The 22693-nt window shown below is 34.5% G+C and overlaps 1 protein-coding gene and 2 pseudogenes across 1 annotated transcript; 1 reads left to right on the top strand and 2 right to left on the bottom strand.

Moving 5' to 3' along the window:
* Window positions 1–691: 691 nt before the first annotated feature.
* Window positions 692–3213, bottom strand: LOC110711093 (annotated as a pseudogene).
* A 236-nt stretch (window positions 3214–3449) lies between these two features.
* Window positions 3450–7046, top strand: LOC110711090 (annotated as a pseudogene).
* A 9116-nt stretch (window positions 7047–16162) lies between these two features.
* LOC110711086 lies at window positions 16163–16987 on the bottom strand. Its single transcript, XM_021889454.1, has one exon. The coding sequence runs from the start codon at window positions 16985–16987 to the stop codon at window positions 16163–16165; it is 825 nt and encodes a 274-aa protein (XP_021745146.1).
* Window positions 16988–22693: the final 5706 nt, after the last annotated feature.

Consider the following 22693-nt stretch of genomic DNA (forward strand, 5'->3'; position numbering starts at 1 on the left):
AATAATTTATTTTTCTAATTAATTCTACAAAATTTGTTCTTGCTAGCATTTTTGCCGCGCAGCGTCACGCCGTATTCTAATTAATTCTACGAAGGATTTTGCCATGTTGCGGCATTTTTGGCGCGTCACGCCAGATTCCAGTTGTTTGCGCACTAGTGGAAAAAACATCATTTGCAGCGCGCCCAAAACCCAATATTTGCAACGTTTCGGCGCGCTGCATATTTGGCCGATGCAATTAATCCATATTATTTGCAGCGTGCAGAAAACGCTGCAAAAAAATATTACTTGCAGCGCACCCAAGTTGAGGGCGCTGCAAATAATCCAACTATTTGTTCTTCCGCGTTGCGACATTTTTGGCGCGTCACGCCGGATTCCAGTTTTTTTGCGCACTAGTGGAAAAAACATCATTTGCAGTGCGCCAAAAACCCAGTATTTGCAGTGTTTCGGCGCGCTGAATATGTGGCCGATGCAATTAATCCATATTATTTGCAGCGTAATAGTTGGATTATTTGCAGCGCCCTCAGCTTGGGTGTGCTGCAAATAAATTTTTTTATTTTTCATTTTTTTGTTTTTTGTTACTAAAATAATTCCTACCTCAATTTAAAATAGACATATAGAAACAAAAGTAAAACAAACAATTTTGATGATTTTATTAAATAGCCAAAAATTAAGGTCATTACAAATAACCCCATTACATAGAGGAACCAAAGAATTCAACTAATGAATGGAAAACTCCTTGGTTATTAAGAATAACTCTAGTGTATTTCACTTTCACTTTCACTCTAGTTTGCTGAAATGCTGACGAGGCATCCTTCAAGTCTTCAGACACTCTTGGGGAGTTCATGGTGAGTCCACCATCAGATGAGTCACCTGAATGGAGCCCCCTGATTCCCTCCTCGAGCTCTCTGGTTTAGGATTCGGTTCATCCCCGCTTGAGGTCCTGACCTTCACATCCTGTGGCTTCCCAGTTTCATCATCCGTTCTGAGTATTGAACCCCACTCAGTTGCCCTTTGCTCAGCCTTGGCAGTACTAGAACCTTTAGGTTTCGATTGATGATCATCCTCTTTTGCAATGGGAATTGCTGAGATGGTCAAGTAGACTTCTGGAGTCGGGTCAGGTAGAGCTATCCTGACTGATATTATACATCCAGCAATTAACCCAGCCTGACTGATAGATACACATCCATCCACGATATTATTAACTCATTTAATAGAGAATGAAAATTATAATATCATTCATGCTTATATTATGAAAACAGTATACAGACTTTAGGAAGAAGTTGCAATACCTTTTTCAGTATACCACTCAGGAAGAAGTCGCTCCCCTCCACTTCCAACATAGGTATGGAACCCAGGAAGTGTAGCAGTACCTATAAAACCCAATTCAAATTGTCAATAGCATATCCTGAAAATTTGTGACAACAGTCATATAACAAAGTAAATCCATTGATCAAACTTAGCTAGTGCTAGGCAGTGAAAAATCAGCAATTGTTTAATAGATGCATCAAAGTGTCAATGTGGATACCTTAGGATCTAGTGAAAGTGCATTATCCAAGATTAACACCGGTAGTTAATAGATAGAGCTTCAACTCGAGCAATAACTTAAACTGGACTGGCTTATCAGCAAAAATAACGTATAGTTGAAATTATTGTAAAATTGTTATATAGTGAATTTTATCTACTCACCTTTTGGAAAGAGGTAAGCCTTGCTGAGAGCGGTTTTTTTCTGGGTTAGGGTTTTCTGTAAGGGGCAGAAAAGATGAAGTGGTATTTCTTTTGTAAAATATCACAATTATTTGTAGCACCCTATATAGGAAACGCTGTAAATAATTTTATTTACAGCGTTCTAGTAAAGTATGGAACGCTACAATAAATCCTCTTATTTGCAACGCGCTTTATGAGGGAGCGCTGCAAATAATTTTCTAGAAAATTTTAAAATTTTTTGCGATGCTATTAATTCATTAAATGGTTGACCTGCGTTGACTAACCATTATTTGCAGCGTTCTGTACATAGATTTGCAACAAATATTGCGCTGCAAATGACGTTTTTTCCACTAGTGGCGGTTTTTGGTTTAATCATAACTTTTGATACCAAACTCGGTTTGAGGAAAATAATATATAATTAGAAAGCTCTGGAAGTCTAATTTCCAACCCGATTGAAATCAGGTCAATATCATTTCTACATCAAAAGATACGGTCAAAATAATGCAAGGGTGTTGGTTTTGGATAGAGTTTGGTATTTCGATCATATCTTTTTCGTCATAGCTCGGAATTGGACTTATAATATATTATTGAAAATATTTTTTCAAGGGAAATTCAACAATTTAGGATTTGGATAAAAATTATGAGGCACGAAAATCAGATTTGCTCGACTTCGGGACTACAGTTATGAAAATAGAAAATTGGGCTAAGATATGTGGATTTTGGGCTATGAAAAGTTTTTGGGCCAATAAAATGGCTAGAATGGCATAAAAAATGATTTAAAAAAAATGGTATGGATTTATAAGAAAGAATCAAGTGTTCCTTTAATTTCTTTTAATACTTACTCGAACCAAATGGCGATGAAAGGTTTTACTCATCATCGGGTTTCAGTCGGGGAGACATTTTTAGGTGTCTACAAACTAAAATAAGTTTTAAAGTCTAATGAATACATATAAGTTCAAATAAGATCAGACAAGTTCAAATAAGTAAAAATCAAGTGAAAAGAAATAGTATAAGTAGTTTACAAATAAGGTCAAAGTTTCGTCAAATTTAAAAATCAATTCAAGTAAACTGTCCCTAGCCTTAAGTGACATTAGCATGGATGTCAGTCATCTTAACTGGTGTACATTATTTGGGGTGATAAAACATGTGTATTGAATCCATCCAAAAATTTAAAACTATAAGAATGTCATGCTTCCTAGATATCCAAAAAATTAAATACAGTTGGACAATTTGATATCTAACTTGATATCTCTTACATTTGTCTCCTTAACATATTCAAATTGAAATCTACCCACTAATTAAAAAAATTCAGTACTTAAGGAAAGAAATCAGGATAGAATCAAGCTAATCCTTAGGAAAAAATCAAACAAAAAAGGAAACAAATCAAGCCAAATGAATCATAAAATCAAGCTACCAATGAGGGAGCAACTAATAAACAAAAAAAGGATAGAAAAAAGAAATAAAGAAATCAAACAAAACTAGCATACCACATAATCCTTGCTTCATCATCAATATAAAACCCCTACACTCTATTCATTTACATTCACAAAAACAATATTCATATCATTTCTCAAATTAAAGGCATACACTCAATTTTTTTTTAAGCATTGTAACCATTGTTTTTTTCATAAACTTGTAATATAGATGCTTACATCATCTGTCTGAAACTAATTGTCACGTATTAAAACTATCATTATATGACAATTAGTTCTGGATGGATCAGAAGGATCGTATTATATATTAAGTTTAACTATTGATTATTATATTTATTTATTTATTTTGGTTTATGTAGGTGTTGAAAAAGAGTATCTCGTAGTACAAAGATGGATTTCAACTTTGTTTCAAAGGTGGCAATCTTCACTGTAGGGCTATTATGGGTACTAAATTTGGTGCTAAGAAAAGTTCATGGTTGGGTGCATGAATCAAAACTTGGGATAAGAGGTATAGTTTGCCACCGGGTGACTTTGGCTTGCCTTTTATAGGCAACATGTGGTCTTTCCTAGCAGCTTTCAAGTCCTCTAATCCAGACTCCTTTGTCAACTCCTTTCTCGTCAGGTTATCCTTTTATCTATTTTCTCGTTACTTTACTTATTTAAGCAATTTATTACTTATTGGCATTAGATTGAAATTAATCATGCATGTCATATTAGAGAAAAAAAACTTCATATAAACTAGGCCAAATTTTCTTGTTTGTGTATGCTTATTTACAACTCTCTATAATGTTATTTTAATAAAGAAAATTTGTAAAATTGTACAGTATGTATTTGTGTTATTGCACATGGTTGTCATGGTACATTTAATTTTAGAAGACAACCTATTTATTCAACAAAAATTAATAATTGTTTCAAAAAAAAAAAAAATAATCAATGTTTAGCTGGTCGTCTTTTTTTTGTTTCTTGATATCAGTTTTTGCAAATTAAAATTGTATATCAAGTTAATGTTCACGATGGTGATATAAAATAAGTTGATTGTTAAAAACAAAAAGAGTTGACATAAGAGGTAGCTAGTGGGTTAGTTTGGCCCAATCAAGGCTTGCCTCTGGAGTCTGGCCTGGTGAAGAAGGTGGGTGGACCGGCTAGCCCACTGACCCACTTATGACTTTGAATTTCGTATGTATGGGCTCACAGTCTCACATCCACCTAGACCGGCCACTAGCGACTCTATTTAGACCTAGCAAACGGATCATTTGGGTCGGATACGGGTCAAGTCAATTTCGAGTCAGGTAACATTCGGGTTTTACTTGGGCTTGGTCGGGTTAGGTCACAATTCGAATTTTGACCGAGCTTGTGTCGGGTCAATTTCAGGTCGAATGTGTTCGGGTCAAAATCGGGTCGCATTTTGTGTCGATACTGTGGATTAAGCTCAAATCGATAATTTTATTTGGTCTGTGAGTTCATTTACAACTGGGGATTTGAGTCATATATGGCACAAGACATTTTTAGTTAGGGTATTTGGTAATTTTAGTTCAGGACATTTCAGATATCGGGTCTATTCAAGTCAAGCAATCCGGGTTAAAATCATATTAGGTTCACTTCAGGTCGGGTTATTTCGGGTATCGGGTCAACTCCACTTTCAAGTCGGGTCGAGTAAATTTCGGGTTTTGGATCAAGTTTCGGGTCACGTGTTGGGTCAAGATTGCCAGGTCTAACTCTATTGATGCAAAAGGAATTAATCGAATTTGCTGATTTAATCTTTTTTATTTTTATTTTTTAAAGAAAAATACACCAAGGTTAAGGGAGTCTTCCCTCACGATTGAAATTTGCTCATTTAGTGGTTAAGTTGATATTTTAGGAACATTTTATTTTATTTTATTTTACTTGTACATTTAACAATTAATAAGATGTTTGGTTGTGCAGATTTGGCAAAACAGGAATTTACAAAGCCTTCATGTTTGGGAGTCCAAGCATAATTGTGACTACACCTGATACATGCAGAAAAGTCTTGAATGATGATGAACATTTCAAGCCTGGCTGGCCGTTGTCAACGGAGGAGTTGAGCGGTAGGAATTCCTTCATTACTATCCCTTCCAAAGATCACAAGCGTCTTAGGAAATTAACTGCTGCTCCTATCAATGGACATGAAGCACTATCAAACTACATAGAGTACATTGAAGAAATCTCGAAAACTACTTTGGATAAGTTGAGCAAAATGGGAGAAATCGAGTTTCTCAATCAACTTCGAAAGTTAACTTTTCGTATCATCATGTTCATCTTTCTGAGTTCAGAGAGTGAGTCTATCTTGGAGGCTTTAGAAAAGGAGTACACAACACTTAACCATGGCCTTCGAGCTATGGCAATTAATATCCCTGGATTTGCATTCCATAGGGCACTTAAGGTATTATTTGATAATCTATTTGTGTTTGCAACATTTCAAATATGCTTGCTTTAGTCAATTTCTTTCTATCTAATGTATATATGATAATGGATGAAAATTTTCACTAGGCTCGGAAGAATCTTGTGGCAGTGTTTCAAGCAATAATAGATGAACGAAGGGCAGTGAAGAGAGACGGTGTTGCTATTAAAGCCAAGAGTGATATAATGGATGATTTACTTGAAGTTAAAGATGAAAATGGGAGAAAATTGACTGATGAAGAGATTATAGATCTTTTGATTATGTATTTAAATGCAGGACATGAATCATCTGCTCATACCATTATGTGGGCTACTGTCTTATTACAGCAAAACCCTGAAATTTTTCAGAAAGCCAACGTACTAAAACACTTCAAATCTTGCGCTTTATCCTATGAGTAATCAAATATGATTCAGTTTTGCCACAACTATTCTTAACTGCTTAAGTAACACTCACATTTCTATGCTTTACCAAATCGTTGGATTTCAGGCAGAGCAAGAAGAGATTATAAAGAAAAGACCTGCAGGACAGAACGGACTGACTCTGAAAGAAACTAGAAAAATGCCTTATTTGTCTCAGGTAAGTACTAAGTACTCACTTCCTCCTCACATCCCACCTTATCTTTGAGCTTGTATTTTTCACTAAACTAACCATTTCCTTTATGAAATTAAGGTCGTAGATGAAACACTTAGGTGGGTGACGTTCTCATTCGTAGTCTTTCGTGAGGCAATATCAGACTGCAAGATAAATGGTTAGTGACATAATCAAAACACATTTTTCTTGTTTAAAGTAAAAAAAGTTGAAGCTAACAAAAGAAGGTATTACAGGTTATACTATCCCTAAAGGATGGAAAGTGTTGATATGGTTTAGGACTTGCCATTTAGATCCCAAAGTTTGGCCCGAGCCTATGAAGTTCAATCCCTCTAGATGGGATGTAAGTGAAACTAAATCTCCTCTCATAAAAAAGACTTATCATACAAAAAATAAATATTATGTGTATGTTGTAGGACCTTGCTCCAAAAGCAGGGACTTTCCTTCCCTTTGGTGCTGGGAGCAGGCTGTGTCCTGGAAATGATCTCGCCAAACTCGAAATTTCAATTTTTCTCCATCATTTTCTCCTTGGTTACAGGTAATTTAAAATAGTTTTGAATTTTTTTCACTTGGAATCATGCACTGGGCTTAAAATTTTGTGGCAAAAATTGTGATGCAGGTTGGAGAGGACCAATCCAGAGTGCCTGGTGCAGTTCTTGCCCCATCGAAGACCAAAGGATGCCTGCTTAGCTAGAGTAAAAAAGATATGAGCTTCTTTTATATAAGTTCAGTAGAAAATAAAGCGAGTTGTAACATTTATTTGAGACTGATGCTTAGACCATAACCAATTTAAGTACTTTTTTTTTTTTCGGATTTGGTAATGACTTCATGTTTTGAACAATTTGGTTAGAGTAATATTATGCATATATGCTACCTCCTTGAGGAAAAAAAATTATTGGGTCGCAATTAAATTTTTGTTGTATAAAATTATGATGTATATGCTTATTGTAGAAATAATTAGATCAAATTATATCAAATCAAATACTATCTCTGTTACTTTTTAGATGCAACAATGTGTTATTTTTTGTGAGACATAAAAAATTTCTTTGTTCCATCTAAAAAGTAATGGAGGTAGTATTTTTTATTCGCGTTTATTTAACATTAAACATCTTTAATTCCAGAGTGATGAATTTGTATAAACTTTGGCTTGTCTTTCTCATTAGCTAATTTATATTCCTAACCCTAGAATAATTGATATACTAGAAAACTAGGATAATCACAAAAATACATAATAATATCATGAATAAATATCCTAACAAATATACCACAAGATATTCTCAAAATATATTATACGATATTATCTCAATACTCCCCTCAAGTTGGAGCATGTGGTTCAAAAATGCCCAACTTGGAAAAAAGAAAGTCAAACTGGGATCTGCCAAGAGCTTTTGTGAAAATGTTTGCAAGTTGAGAAGAAGTCGAAACATGGGACAGTAAGATCAAGCTTTCGTTAATTGCATCAAAGACAAAGTAACAATCAACCTCAATGTACTTTGTTCGTTAATGAAAAACAAGATTTTTCGCAATGTGTAACGCAAACTCACTATCACAAAATAACTTGATCGCCTTCGGATATTGAACACCCAAACTCAATAATAACCCCTTAAGCCACTTAAGCTCATTAGTAATCGCAGGCATAGATCTATATTCGGCCTATGTAGATGATCGTGACGCTGTATGTTTCTTCTTTGTCTTCTACGAAATAGGTGATTGGTTAGAAATACAAGCCAACTTGTCAAGGATCGGCGAGTGAGGGGACAAGTCGCCCAATCTGAGTCACAACCCTGCAAATTCAAATCACAATCGGCACGTAAAAGAATTCCCTAACTTGGGATGACCTTCAAATACCAAACCACTCGTATGTAACGCCGCATCCCAATGCTCGATTCAAGGTTCTTGCATTAATTGAGATAACATATGAACAAAATATGCCAAATCAGGACGAGTGACTCCAAGATAAATCAAACGACCCACGAGATGATGGTAGGACATTAGGTCCGGCCGCAAGAAATTCTCCATTAGCTAGATAGGAAACCCGCTCAGTTTAGCCCCCAACAAACTCGCTTCAGAAACAATGTCTAGAATGTATTTTCTCTGACACGGAAATAAACTTGCAGAACTTTGGGCTACTTCTATACCCAAAAATTCTTTCAAAGGACCAAGATCCTTCATTTTGAAACAATCACTAAGATAGGGTTTGAAAGTAGCAAGTGCTGCAGAATTGTTCCAGGAAATAATAAGATCATCAACATATACTAAAACATTTATTTAAATATCGGCCTAAGTAAATGTAAACAAAGAATAATCAAAATAAAACCCAAGAAAACAGTACTCTTTCAAAGCCATCACAAGCTTATTAAACCAACATTTCGCAGCTTACTTCAAACCATACAATGATTTACGTAATCGACAAACTAAAGAAGAATCCGAGCTCTCAAACCCAGGAGGAAGCTTCATGTAAACTTCCTCATCAAGATCTCCATGTAAAAAAACGTTGTGAACGTCCATTTGGTAAAGCTCCCAATTTTTCGACGCCATAATAGCAAGAATTAGCCGAATTGTAGTCATTTTTGCCCAGAGCAAAAGTTTCATTATAATCAATGCTAGCTTGTTAATGATTACCAAAAACGACCAAACGAGATTTGAGACGTTCTACATCCCCATTTAACATAAACTTAGTCTTGTAGACCCATTGACTATTGAGAGCTCGTTTACCTCCTGGAGGCAAATGCTCCAAGGTCCACGTGCCATTATCCTCTAAAGCTTCAATCTCCTTTTTCATTGATTTTTTGCCAACCATCATACTGCATTGCTTCTCTAAAGACTTAGGGTCCTTACCCAATTAATAGCTGCAAGAAACTTCCGATAATTAATAGGAAATTTGTCACAATTAATATAGTGTGCTAAATTAAAGGATATGGAGTACTTGAGGATAGATCGGAAGATGGAGTGCACGAAGATAGACTATTAGTGTAGACATCTAAAATTGTCTCCCCAAAACCAAACCCGATGATGAACAACCTTTCACCGCCATTATTGGTCGGGTCGAGTATTTAATCTCGAGAGTGCTTAAAATCCATATTCAAACCAATACAGTTTACAAAACATTCCATATTTCACTCCAAGTATTTAGTCAAGCCTTGTCCAAATCCTCATTTTAGCCCAAACCATTTTAATCCATTTCATTCATTTATTAATTGATCCCAATTAATAATTTATAAAACCCTAAACCTGAAAAAGAGTTCGGAATAACTGAAACGACGCCTAATTATCCTATATTTTATTTAAAACAAAGATAAAAATAAATATTAAAGGATTTTCCAGAAAACCGAACTGCTGTGCCACGGCAAATTTACCGTGTCACGGCACACAATGCCGTGCCACGGTGCATTTTTCAACCGATTTTATCTTTATTCACACGTTTTCATAATTAGAAAGGATAAAATTGAGTACCACACTACGTTATAAGTACCGTGCCACGGTACATATTGTCGTGCTGCGACACACTTTTCTTCTGCAGCACTTCATTTCTAGGGCTCTGGACCTCATTTCTCATTTCCCCTCTACAAATATGAGGCTGACTTACACTTTCGGGGCATCAATTCATGCTCTCTTATGCTTTAGCCTAAATACTTATCTTCCCTATTCTCACAATTCATCCCTTAAGCACTCCCCGGAGTCCGTATATTACCCGAAGTTCTATACTTAAGACAAGGCGTGAAAGGTAGAACTGTTTGAGGGTTTGGTTTTGGGGAGACTTTATTAATTAGATGTCTACAATTAACAAACGCTGTGTGAGTCACATAATCACGAAGCTTAATCGAGGGGATTTTTTTCTCGATGCCCATGGCGTTGGGGTGCTACCGAACATAGGGATAGGATTTTGTTCACATTGGGCAGAAGGGGCCATGACCTGCTCGTGGCTGGACTCGCTTGGCCAAGACCTGTCCGTGGCCTCTACTGTTTTGTCAATATAGGTAGCTTGTTCTTCTTGTACGTACCCCGTATTATTAATAGCATCAACGACAATGTTATTGCCATCCAACACATATTACTGCACTTCATGACATTGCACATGCTCTTCAATATTATAGACCATATCATCAACATCAATCACACTATCATCATATGGCGCAAAATCATGATTAATATCACTAATCGTGTCATGCACATGAGGCTTAATATTCACATCTTTTGGGATAGCAAACGGAAACACCCCTTCAACATACTTTACATCACAAGAAATGAAGAATTCTTTTATATCTAGATCATACAACCCCCATCCTTTCTTTTCAAACTGTAACACCCTAAAAATTCCTTTCCTTTATAATACCCATTTTTCCCTTTTAAAAATACGAAAAGGAAAATCTAAGACATTACCACCACCGTGAAAACGGCTAAGGCAAATATCAAAGACTCGCACAGCAGAAGACTATCTTTAAAACCATTTAAAACAAGTCAACTTAAAAAGTCAACCCAAATGAAAGTAAAGTCAAACTAAGTCAAACAAAGTCAACCTACAACTTGGAACCATTGTAGGCCCTTAAAACCAAACGATATTAAAACCTTTGTGTTAGTCTCATAAGCACAATAAAATAAATAATATTCAAAGCAAATAAAACACATAATATTCCTATATGAGGACTAGGCATGATTCGCACTTCACTCATGTCCTTCATGAAAATGCTTCATCACCTGAAAAACTTCTCTCTACTTGTCCCCACTACTCGCCATTAGAAATGGGTCGTCGTAGGGCCAAGGTAAAGACAAAGCCAAACAAACATACAAACACACAATCAGCAATGCTGAGTACATAAGCGTAATAAAACACACTAACATGCTTTCATCCTAATATCACACAACTTACCGTGTAGCACCTTTTTACAAGCATACAAAACATTCACACCTAACTAGACCAATACCAATTTTTATTCAATTTTGATTACACATCGAACGAGTTTCCAACCAAATCCCTACCTCAAATAAATTGAGGTAAACTATACCGAGAGCTAACCGGGTAGGAAAATGTCACATAAAGTGACTGGACGTCCTGTGCATAATAATAATAAAAAGAAAAATACAGCGTCTTGTACTCCCAGTATAAGTTATGGTCAAATATAAAGTCGCATAACTCCCCCCCATATGTTCATACTCAAGGTATATACGTTCCAAGAGTTTTGGTGTGTAATCTCTTTCACTTTACGTTATTTTACATATTATTATACTTGGTGATGACTCTCAAACCGTTACACAATCAAACATTACACTTCATTCAAGCAATCACACATACCAATTTAATTCTTGAATAATTAGTGACCACATAAATTTAATAGTTGAACCCTTTTTAATATACCTCAGTATCAAAGACACCTTAAACGCATAATGTGTCGCAAATCCTATCCCTCGGTGTTAGAAACACCTTAAGTGCATATAAGCACCGCAATAAAATTTATTCCTGTGTACTGAGACACTTATTAGCTCAATTCTCATGCTTAAAGCATCAATAAAAATTATATGAACCATAATAAAATTCCTTTTCAATATTCCAAACCAAATTAAACACTTAGTTTAATTAAACATGCTCTCTATCATGCTAATAATAAAAGTGTGGTTCATATCCAATATGCCAATATAATTAATTCCAATCACCAATTTACCATAAATAATTCATACATCACAAATCATTCACCAACATTGATCCAATCAACAAATTCCAACCATCACCTATGATACTACTTGGAATTAATTAAGCAAAGCCTAGCATGCTTCTACATACTCAAATAAATACTAAGTACGCGAACGTACCTTGAATATGATCTCAAAATCGACACGACTAAATAAAATCACTCACTTGAAAGTCTCCTATAAACCAAACCTATAAAGAAGTATTAATACTTCTTCCACACAAATTTCCAGAAATATATACACTCTTTAAATCACTCATATACCCTCTAAAATGAACTGAAATTTAATTTAAAACCCTTACTTTTATTCCCAATTAGTGGGTAATTAAAAATCCTTTCAAGAAACATAATTATAGCTTGTATATAAAAATTTCAACATTATTAAAACTTATAAAATTATTGTAATTTAGTTTAAAAACATTAATTTCAAGAGTTTTAATCGGCCACAATCAAATTCCATCAATAAACATTAATTTAGAAACCTAGGGTTTTCAATTTGGGGATTTTTAATTAAAAACCAAATCTGAAAATTAATATACAAAATACTTATTATTAAAAATCCTAAAATCATCACAAAACCCAAAAACAATAATTAGATTAAGGTAGATTTAATTAAAAATCAAAAAGAAAGTTTTTTTTTTCTTGTAAACCACCAAGGTTGGCTGCTGCCGGCGAGTGCTAGTGGGGGTGGTCGCCGGCTAGTGGTGGCGTGTGGTGGTCGATCGGCGTGTGTGGTGGTGTGTGTGGGTGGTGATTCAATAATAAAATAAAATATATAAATTAAAGGGGAAGGAGAAAAATTAAGGGGACAAGAAAATAAGAGGAGAGAGAGAGTTTACCTTTGGGTGCACTCCACCTTAGGCATATGATGGGTATTTATACCCCCTCTCAATATCCCTCCTACTTAAAATTCCTTTACTACCCTTAATGATCTCTTTCCTAGTCAAACTAGTATTTTGACTTTCCTTAAATACCATTGACTTTAAAAATTATCTTTTTATAAAATAATATGCGCCAATATTTTTAAATCATAAAATAAAATATTTTCAAGATTATTAAATAATTAAAATAATAAAAACCATAAATAATTCATTTCGAATTATTTAAATACTTTAAAAAATACTTATTTAAATTAAAATATGTATAAAAATACGGGGTATTACACAAACGGTTACCCCAAAAATACACATTTTTGACTTTTACTCGCAAATTTATCCTTGTTTGTTTTCTGATTATGAGTAAAACACAAGTACCCAAAGGTACGAATATCATCAAATGAGGGTGATTTGTGGAATAGAACTTCAAAAGGAGTTTTATTTTGTTGAACCTCCTAGGACTACTCCTATCAACTACTACTGCAAAACCACATTGAATGTAATAATCTCTAAAGACAGACATGAAACGCTCTTTATCACTAAAGATCATCCAGGGCTTTAACACTATATTGCCAAACTCAAGATTAGACACAAAATCACCATTTTTGTACATCCTACTGAAATAAGTTTCATCTGCATAAAGACCTCTCTGCCAGCAGTCTGATGAGTATGGGTCATATGTGTCCTGAACATACCCAATTTCTTCTTCCTCTTCCATGTCATCTTCCGGTTGAGCATCCTCATTCATTTCATCGTCCAACTAATCACCCTCACCAATGTAATCCTCCAATACAGCACCCTCACCAATGTAATCTTCCAGCTCAGCTCCCTCATCCATATCATCTTCCACTCCAGCTCTAATAGTCTCACCAGTCTCATATGTTCTCCCAACTTGAGCATCCCTAGCCTCCAATCTTTTAACTGCTTTATTAAACTCACTCTCACTCACCACCATAGCATCAACCATGGGTTTATTGGTCTGGACAATCTTCTTCCTAGCAGCTGTAGTTCTTGGTATCTTGTGAAGGACAATACCAGAGTTACATTTCAAGTTTGAGGGTTTTTCTAAGGATGTGTCTGTTTATTTTTGAATCACAGGTGCATTTGAGAAGGTTGTTTGTGAGGGCATGGTTTCTTTATCATTATGTACGTGGAGCTTTCTCTTGACAGGTAGTTTCTTAGGTTTCACAGTTTTAGGTGCACTCTTTTTCTTCCTCTTCTGTTCACTCTCCTGCTCACCCTCATCAATGTCATTAACTGGTGCATGTTGTTGTAATTGCATCTCAACCCTAATATCATTCCATTACTCCTCATGATCATCAACTGGTGCATTTTTCTTAGGTGGGCTAGGACCAAAATGTACACTAGGGTTTTGTTTAAGCGTTTCAGCAAGCTTTCTAGCAGCAATTACACAGTCAATAGGCTTGTCAACACAACCAATCCAAATAGTAATCTCTTCCCTATCCTTTAATCTATCCAGCATTGACATTAAATCACTGTTAGAAGTTATCTTAACATCTTTCATGTTATAGCAGTATTGAAAGCTAGGGAATCTAGGAAACTCAAAATTCTTTTTGTTAAACCCTTCCTCACACTCAATGATCAAATCTATCCACATGACCTTGTCAATATCTTCTACAAATACTTCAATTACATTACCCATATACGCAAACTTTAGCATACACTAATCCATTCTGCAACATAACAACCAAACGCATATATTTTTAACATCAAACACCTACTAGCAAGCATAAAGACTTCATCTTTGTTCAACACGCACTCAGAGAAACAAAAACTAAGCATGAAACTTTCGCAATTATAAGAACAACTTGAAAAACCTAAAGTTTAAACGACATACCTTGCTTAAGGTCTGTATATCACTTCAGCAACCGCAAGAACTCCTCGATATTGCGATTTCCGTCAGAATTTCACCAACAAACCCTAAATTTCGAACCACAAAATTCACCACAAAACGAACAACCCCAACGAATTATTTCCTAACAATTGCTCAGCAATTTTGCCAATAAATCGTCAACCAACTGTAATTTATGCTTAGAATTCTTTAATCCCTCTTTCCCAGATCACAAATTCATGGAGGTTGAAGGAAGATGAAAGGTTTTGGGTTTTTTGATTGATGGCTGTCGAATTTACAGAAGAAGGAGATTGCCCATTAATGAGAAGGAAGGGGGAATTAATTTAATTAGGGGTAGGTTAGTCTTTTCCTGAAATATGGTAAAAAAACCGAACCATTTTGTAAATGGTTAGCCACTTAATGATAATTAGGCCACTATAATCAAATATGCAAAACCACGAGGTCACTACAGAGACTAAAAAAAAAGTTTGTCTTCCATGTGGAATTTTTGAAACCACGAGGCCACCAAATAGAATTTCCCTTATTTTTATGTAGAGGCAGCAACGAACAACACATAGTTGTCCTACTAAGAGCATGCACAATGGTGGGGATTCATGAATCCCTTAATTCTTCTCTCTCATTCTCTCCTTTTGACACATCATTTCTCTTTCTTCCACATCATTTTCCACTATCTCCATCCTCTTCCTCTTCCTCTTTCTTTATTTTTTCCCACAACAAAGGGGATTCATGAATCCCCTTCCTTTCTATTTTATGCCCCACCATCTTCTATTAAATTAGATATTTGCAAATTTAATATGACAAATTATTATAATTAGATTAATGACAATTTTAATATATTACAAAAATGTACAGTTAATGATGATTTAATATGCATAATTAGTAAATAGAACGGTCGTCACACATATAATAAATAGTTAGAAAAGAACATTGCAATACATTATGTAAAAAGACAATTCATGAAATTCGGAAACATAAAAATACATTAAAAGCCGATAATTGAAAAACGAGAAACTAAATCATAAATACGTTTTATTTTTAAGGTGAGTTGACAAAAGTGCTCCCAAACCTAGCCCATATATGTTCCAGCAAATCATTCTTCAAAGATGTATTAATTTGCTTATCACGAAGATTATCTCGTGTAGCCATCATTGTAGCTAAATTTTGATCTTTATAACGCCCAGGGGTAACGGTGAAAGTTGTTGCTCTTCTCCTTGATGATCCTGCTAGATTCTCAGGTTGTTCGGTGGAAAATTCCGTTGGATCCCAATAATTTATGTAATTATCGCGCTCATCTTCTACAATCATATTGTGCATGATAATACACGCCATCACAATTTTCCATAGCATTTCGACACTCCATGCCAAAGCCGGATGTCTAATTATTGCAAATCGAGCTTGTAGCACACCAAAAGCACGCTCAACATCTTTTCTAATACTCTCTTGTTTGATTGTAAACAACTTCTGTTTAGGGGTTTGTGGGAGGTAATAGCGGAAATAAATGTTGCCCATTTTGGATAAATCCCATCTGTGAGATAATATCCTTGGTTATAGGTATTTCCATTCATAGTGAAATTAACTTGTGGAGCTCAACCATTTAAAATATCGTCAAAGACGGGAGAACGTTGAAGAACGTTTATATCGTTGCATGTCCCTGGCGTGCCAAAAAAGGCATGCCAAATCCATAAATCCCAAGAAACAACAGCTTCTAAGATCACCGTCGCCCTTTTAGATCTACCTTGATATATTCCTTTCCATCCAACTGGACAATTTTTCCACTCCCAATGCATGCAATCGATGCTCCCCATCATGCCAGGAAAACCCCTTTCTTCCCCTTGTTTAAGGAGATGAACAAGATCTTCGGCGTTTGGCTTCCGCAAGTATTCTGTTGAGAATTCACGAATCACTCCATCAACAAAGTGTATAAGACATTCTCTTGCCGTACTTGCCCCAAGTTTTAGATACTCATCAATTTGATCAGTTGGGCAACCATATGCTAACATTCTCATTGTTGCAGTGCATTTTTTAATTCCAGAAGCACCCAGTCGCATTGTGGCATCTGGATGTTGTTGAAAAAATCTATCAGTTGCACTCAACGTATTCACTATCTTCATGAATAGAGGTTTTTGCATACGAAACCTACGTCGAAACTTTTCATCGCCGTATAATGGATGGTCACTAAAGTAGTCTGTAACTAACCGATCATGTGCTCCTTCACGATCTCTTGGAACGATCCACCTTGACATTTTTTCACGTCGTGAACCATGAACTTCTTGTTCTTGTACATCGGTGTTAACAACATATCTTATTGTATCCTCTATCACTTGTTGTTGTCGATTTTCCTCAATAAAATCTAACAACATGGAATCGTATATTTCATCACTAGAAGTAGAAGAACTAGAATCAAAATTCATTTTACGATTTTTTGATAATATTTGTGTAAAACTGAATGTTAATATTTGTATGAAAATGATAGAATTATATGTGAATGAAACTAGTCAGTATATAGACAATATGATCCACATGAATTAAGTAATAATGCAAGAGAATATTTTGGTAACACATTTCAAAATTTGAATTATGAGATGTCAGAAGATTAGATTTTTGCATGACAATAATCTATAGCTTTGCAGAGATATGTATGGCTTTACAGAAAAGTTGACATATGAAGTAGATGTATCAATGCATGAAGTGACTACACACTGAATTTTGTTTTTTGTTTTTTACCACTCCTAATAATAATAATAACAAATTAATAATAATAATAATAATAATAATAACAGTCATAATAATAGTAATTATAATAATAACTATTACAATATGATTAAACATATATTAAAAACATTAAAAAAATAAAAACTAATACATTAAAAAATTTAAACTAAATTCTGAAATAAATAAAACATTAAAAAAAACTAATACATTAAAAACATGAAATAATTAAAACATTAAAATAACATATAAGAAGAACAACTTCATAAGAACCTATTACTAAATTCCTCTCTAAGCTTCTTGTACATTTCTACCTCAAATTCATCAAGGGTAGGTTTCATCATCAACATATTTAACATTTTGAACTTCATCTCCTCTTCCTTTTGCCTTTTCCTTTCTTCATCTCACTCTCATATTAAGGCCATCATTCGTTCTCCTAGGTCATACCTCTTGTCACTACATTCTTCAAGAATTGTATTGAACGAATCAAGGTTTATAGATGAAGACGAAGAACCAGATTCCATTGCTAGTCTCTTCGTCTTTTTTTTTTCCATCTGGTCGAGTTCGTGGTTTTCCACCTTCAACAGTTGATGATTCTGGTTCAGATCGCTTTTCACTTCCTCCGCTTTCAGCAGGTAATTGCATGACCTCATTCGGATCCTACTTTTGAAATTTTTTCATAATTTCAAAACAATGTTGCAAATGGAAATGTTTACCTTTGTTCGCCATTACAAAAGCATTGTGTGCATGTTTTTCAACATCTGCATCTGATTGTCCACTCTTCGGATGTCGTATCTCGTAACTGTGTACCTCTACCCACTTGTTCACATTCGAATTAATGTGATCCCAACGTTGTTGTAAGGACTTAGTATTCCTCATCTTCTGGAGCTCATCAGGATTTGCAAGTCGTGCTTATTCGTACAATTTACAAGCTGCAACCCAAAATCCATCCTTAGTCCTTTTTGTATTTTTTGTAACATTTCCCCCGGCGTTGATGTAAGCCGAAACAAGTGCGTTATCCTCTGCTACACTCTATGAATTCCTCGGCATAGTCTCTCCAGGAGAAACTTCAACGACAACATCATCAAGATCCTCTAGATGTTGCGCTTCTCGTACCTCTTCAGTTGGAGTTGCGTTCGTGCTACCATCTCTTCCCGGAGAATGGTCCATAGGTTGGGTAAAATGTTGAGAATGGGAAATAATGGACTATCTTGAGAAAAATGTTGGTGATATTGGGTTGTATCATTTGGATTCATTGGTCTTGGTTGATTACCAAACCATTGTAAGGCTGCTTGAAATTGAGGATTATTGAGGATATTTGGATCAAAAGGAGGATTATTTGAATTATTTTGAGAGTTTGGAATATTTTGAAAATTCAAATTTCTTCTTAAATTTGGATTATTTCGATCCATATTGAAAGATAAAATATAATGACTTTAATTGAATATGAGTGAGATTAATAGGAAAAGGAGAGAAAATATGGAGAAAATGAAGATTTTGAAAATATGGCAAATTTAAGTTCATTTTATAGAGAAAAAAAATATAACCGTTGGTGTTTTTTTTTTAAAAAAAAAATAAGTTACCGTTTTTTTTATTACCATTTGAATAATTTTAACCGTTGTAAATGTCAACCAATTACAAAACAACAAATGGCAGCAAAAGCAAGCAACACGTGGGCCCCTGGCCAGCAGGAAGCTGCCACGTCGCTCTTGCTTGTCCCCTTCCCCACCTTTTCCAATCCCCTTCCCCATCTCTTATTCCTCTTCCCATGGAGGATTCACCTTCTTCCTCTTCCTAAGAGGATTCACCATTTCAACTCTACAATCAAGGGGATTCCTCTTAAGAGGAGAGAGAAGGCTAAGAGGAGGGTGAATCCCTACCATTGTGCATGCTCTAATACTTATACAATCTAAAGTTTTTAATGGAGTCAATCATACAATCTAAAGTATATATATATACGGGGAGGTTCCGCTAAAAACAGAGCTTATGGTGAAAACTAAAAACAAGCAATCTTAGCCATTGAATGTTCACTAGATAATCTGATGGTGTGAAACAACCTAGAGGTCACTATATACAAAAATAAGGTAATTATATCAAGTTATATTAATTTTGATGAAATTTACACCAAGGTCACTATATATAAAAATAAGGTAACTATATCAATTTTTACAATATTTACTTAGAGGTCACTATATACAAAAATAGGGTAATTATATCAATTTTGACCACATTTACATAAAGGTCACTATATACAAAAATAAGGTAATTATATCAATTTTGACCACATTTATTCAGAGGCCACTATATATAAAAATAACGAAGGTCACTCTATATAAAAATAAGGTAATTATATCAATTTTGACAACATTGACCACATTTATATATAAGTCACTGTTTACAAAAATAAGGTAACTATCATCAGATAACTTTTCCTTCTTCTCCTTGTCATCAGATAACTTCTCCTGCTCCTGCTTGTCATCAGATAATTTTGTAATAGCCAAATTGTGATTCTTCCAAGAACCATAAGCTATCCGATTCCAACGAATCAGCTTTCAGCTTCCAACAGTCTGTCAAAGCAAGCTTTTGAATCAGATATTATAAATTGTAGACAATTAAGAAATTATTGAAATAAGCAAATAATTACCGTGTTTTACATTTAAAAGCAAAAACAAAAACAAGGCAAAGATAATAACAAAATTTAGGATATCTAGTAATCTAGCATGCACTTATAGAATTAACGTATTATCCAAATCATTAAAATGGATTCGCATATGATATAGCATGAAACATAACAATTAAGTCTGCAGTTGCTCCAGTATATATAAAATACCAATTGACTTGGAAGTTAGGAGTGCTATAAAACAACAATAAACAGGTAGATAGTGCACTCAATCTTAGCAGCTAGGCCAAAAAATTCTAACACAGTAATAGACTTGGAACCTTTAAATATAACATGGTTGTTGTTTTTGTTGATTTAGAGTGAGCAGATATGTATGGGAACTTGAGGCAAAACTTAAAAGGATCCAGGGGAACAAGAGAACTCGAGTCAGTAAGTGTTTGTATCACCCATAAACTATTAGTCAGATCAAAGCTAAGCAATTTAACTATACAAGAGAAGAAATGTAGCTGGTTTTGTACTTCTGAATAGAAACACAGTGGAAGATAAATTCAAACTCAAAATAAAACTCAAAGCTACCAACTGTCTAAACTTAATTTTCACTTCAAATGCATATATTCAGCAAAGAGTACATGCCATACATAATTTCAAGTACTACATAGAAACCAACAATTAGATTTGACAAATAATCATTATAGTTTAACTAATATAAAATAGCATTCAGTAGAATAAAAATCATGCGTGTCATCAATTCCATATTAGCTAGACAAGATCACAGATGCTATTAAACAGATATTCAAGAGCTAATGCTAGCAATACAATAATCTGACCACACAAAAAGGCGTCAAAAGTAAGTGTAAGAGCACAAGGTAAAGAATTAAACTAGATTGCTCTAAACTTAAAGTAGGACTAGAATCATATGGGATCTGATAATCTGATGACATGAGTAGATAATAAGATATCCTAAAACATAAGTAGTCTGCATAGAAATTATGATTAGCTAATACATTTTCTGTACATAAATAGCAACTTGCATGCTCATGAATTCTAGGAACTTCATACAGAGCTTAGACAGAATAATTATTAATCCAAATTATGTTAGCAGATAGTCATAGTAAATAAAACAAGAAGATATGAAGTGTTATTTATATACTTTGAACATAAGAAGTACCAGTAACAACAAAAATGATTTATTTACTGCATGTTGGTCCGAAGATTGGAAGCAGGTACAAGAGTAGCAGTAATAGCCAGAAATCCCCTGGTACTATACAAACTGCTAATCAGATGGTCCCTTATGTTGGAGGCCAACACTCAAGACAAGTGGCCGACCTATCTATGGCACTATCTTATTCCTTCGGTAACAGAGGGAAACTCAAAAGATTAGACATTGCAAGCAGAGATGCAATGATGAATTTGTTGCAGAAAATAGGAAGGAGATCAATGCAACAAAGTCTTAATATCCAATGGCAATCGACAAACCAATTTCCAACCCTTACGCATCTCCACATTGATGAGATAGCAAAGGGAGCCCAAAAATTAACCAAAATTAACCAAAGAGAAACAAAATTCAACAGAAAATCAGACGAACAGACAAATCTAAAGCAAGACTAAGTTAGATCGAGCGAAACGAGCAGCATTTCGCATTAAAATCATGAAAAAAATTAATATAGTTAATCACCTAATATTATTAATTTCCAACAACTACACTATATATCAACCAAAAGCATCAAATATCGTAAAAACTTGAATTTGCAATCATAATATACCAATAATTGACAAGAAATGAGAAAGAAAAACATACAAATGCAAGCAACATTGGAGTATTTGAAGAACGAGTTTGAGAGAATTAGGGTTAAATTGTTTGACGAGTGAAAAATCGTGAAAGTTGTAGATCTTCTTCTACTTAGATATCTGTCTCATCTTTCGACACTTCCTCTTCAATCTCCTCATACGCTTCTTCTTCCACTACAAAAATCAATCAAATCAACAAGTGAACTTCAAATTAGTTAACAATGGTGGAAAAACTCGACTGAATCGAACAAATCACTGAAATTAAGGAAGAAACTAAAGTTAATTGATTAGTAAAACAGGAAATCGAACTAAATTGAAAAAAATCGAACTAGAAAATCGCAAAATTAAACAAAATCGAACAAAATTGATGAAAAAAAGTCGAAAAAATTGATGAGCAAAAGTCGCAAAATCGCACTGGAAATTGAACAAAATTGATCATAACATCAGAATAACGACATAGAAATGAAACTCAGATTTCCAGCAAAAGGTCGTTACCTGGAGAACGAAGAAATCCTCGAGTAGCAGAAGCTGGAAATGAGAGGAGAGAGAAAGAAAGTTTCGGCTTAGAATTGTACAGAGAGAAAGAACTAAACAACAAAAGGATAAAGAGGAAAAAGGATTTTAATCTCACCCATTGATTAAATTCAATGGTCTAGATTATCTGTTTTTAGTTTTCAGCTTTAGACTTGTTTTCACATGATCCACATTCTCTCTCTCACTCTCTCTCTCTCTCTCTCTCTCTCTCTCTCTCTCTATATATATATATATATATATATATATATATATATATATATATATATATATATATATATATTGTCAAACTCTATCACTTTTTCAAAACGCAATTCACTCAACATTGAATTTAATAAGGGAAAAACAATATGCAATTGTTGAGTGAATCAACACATATATCATTTAAATTTTAAATTTTTATATCTTATTACTCAACTAGATGGAAGCCCGTGCGATGCACGGTTTTTTCATCTAAAATTTTTAATTA

This window comes from Chenopodium quinoa, unplaced genomic scaffold (genome assembly GCF_001683475.1).
Source record: "Chenopodium quinoa cultivar QQ74 unplaced genomic scaffold, ASM168347v1, whole genome shotgun sequence".
NCBI classification, from domain to species: domain Eukaryota; kingdom Viridiplantae; phylum Streptophyta; class Magnoliopsida; order Caryophyllales; family Amaranthaceae; genus Chenopodium; species Chenopodium quinoa.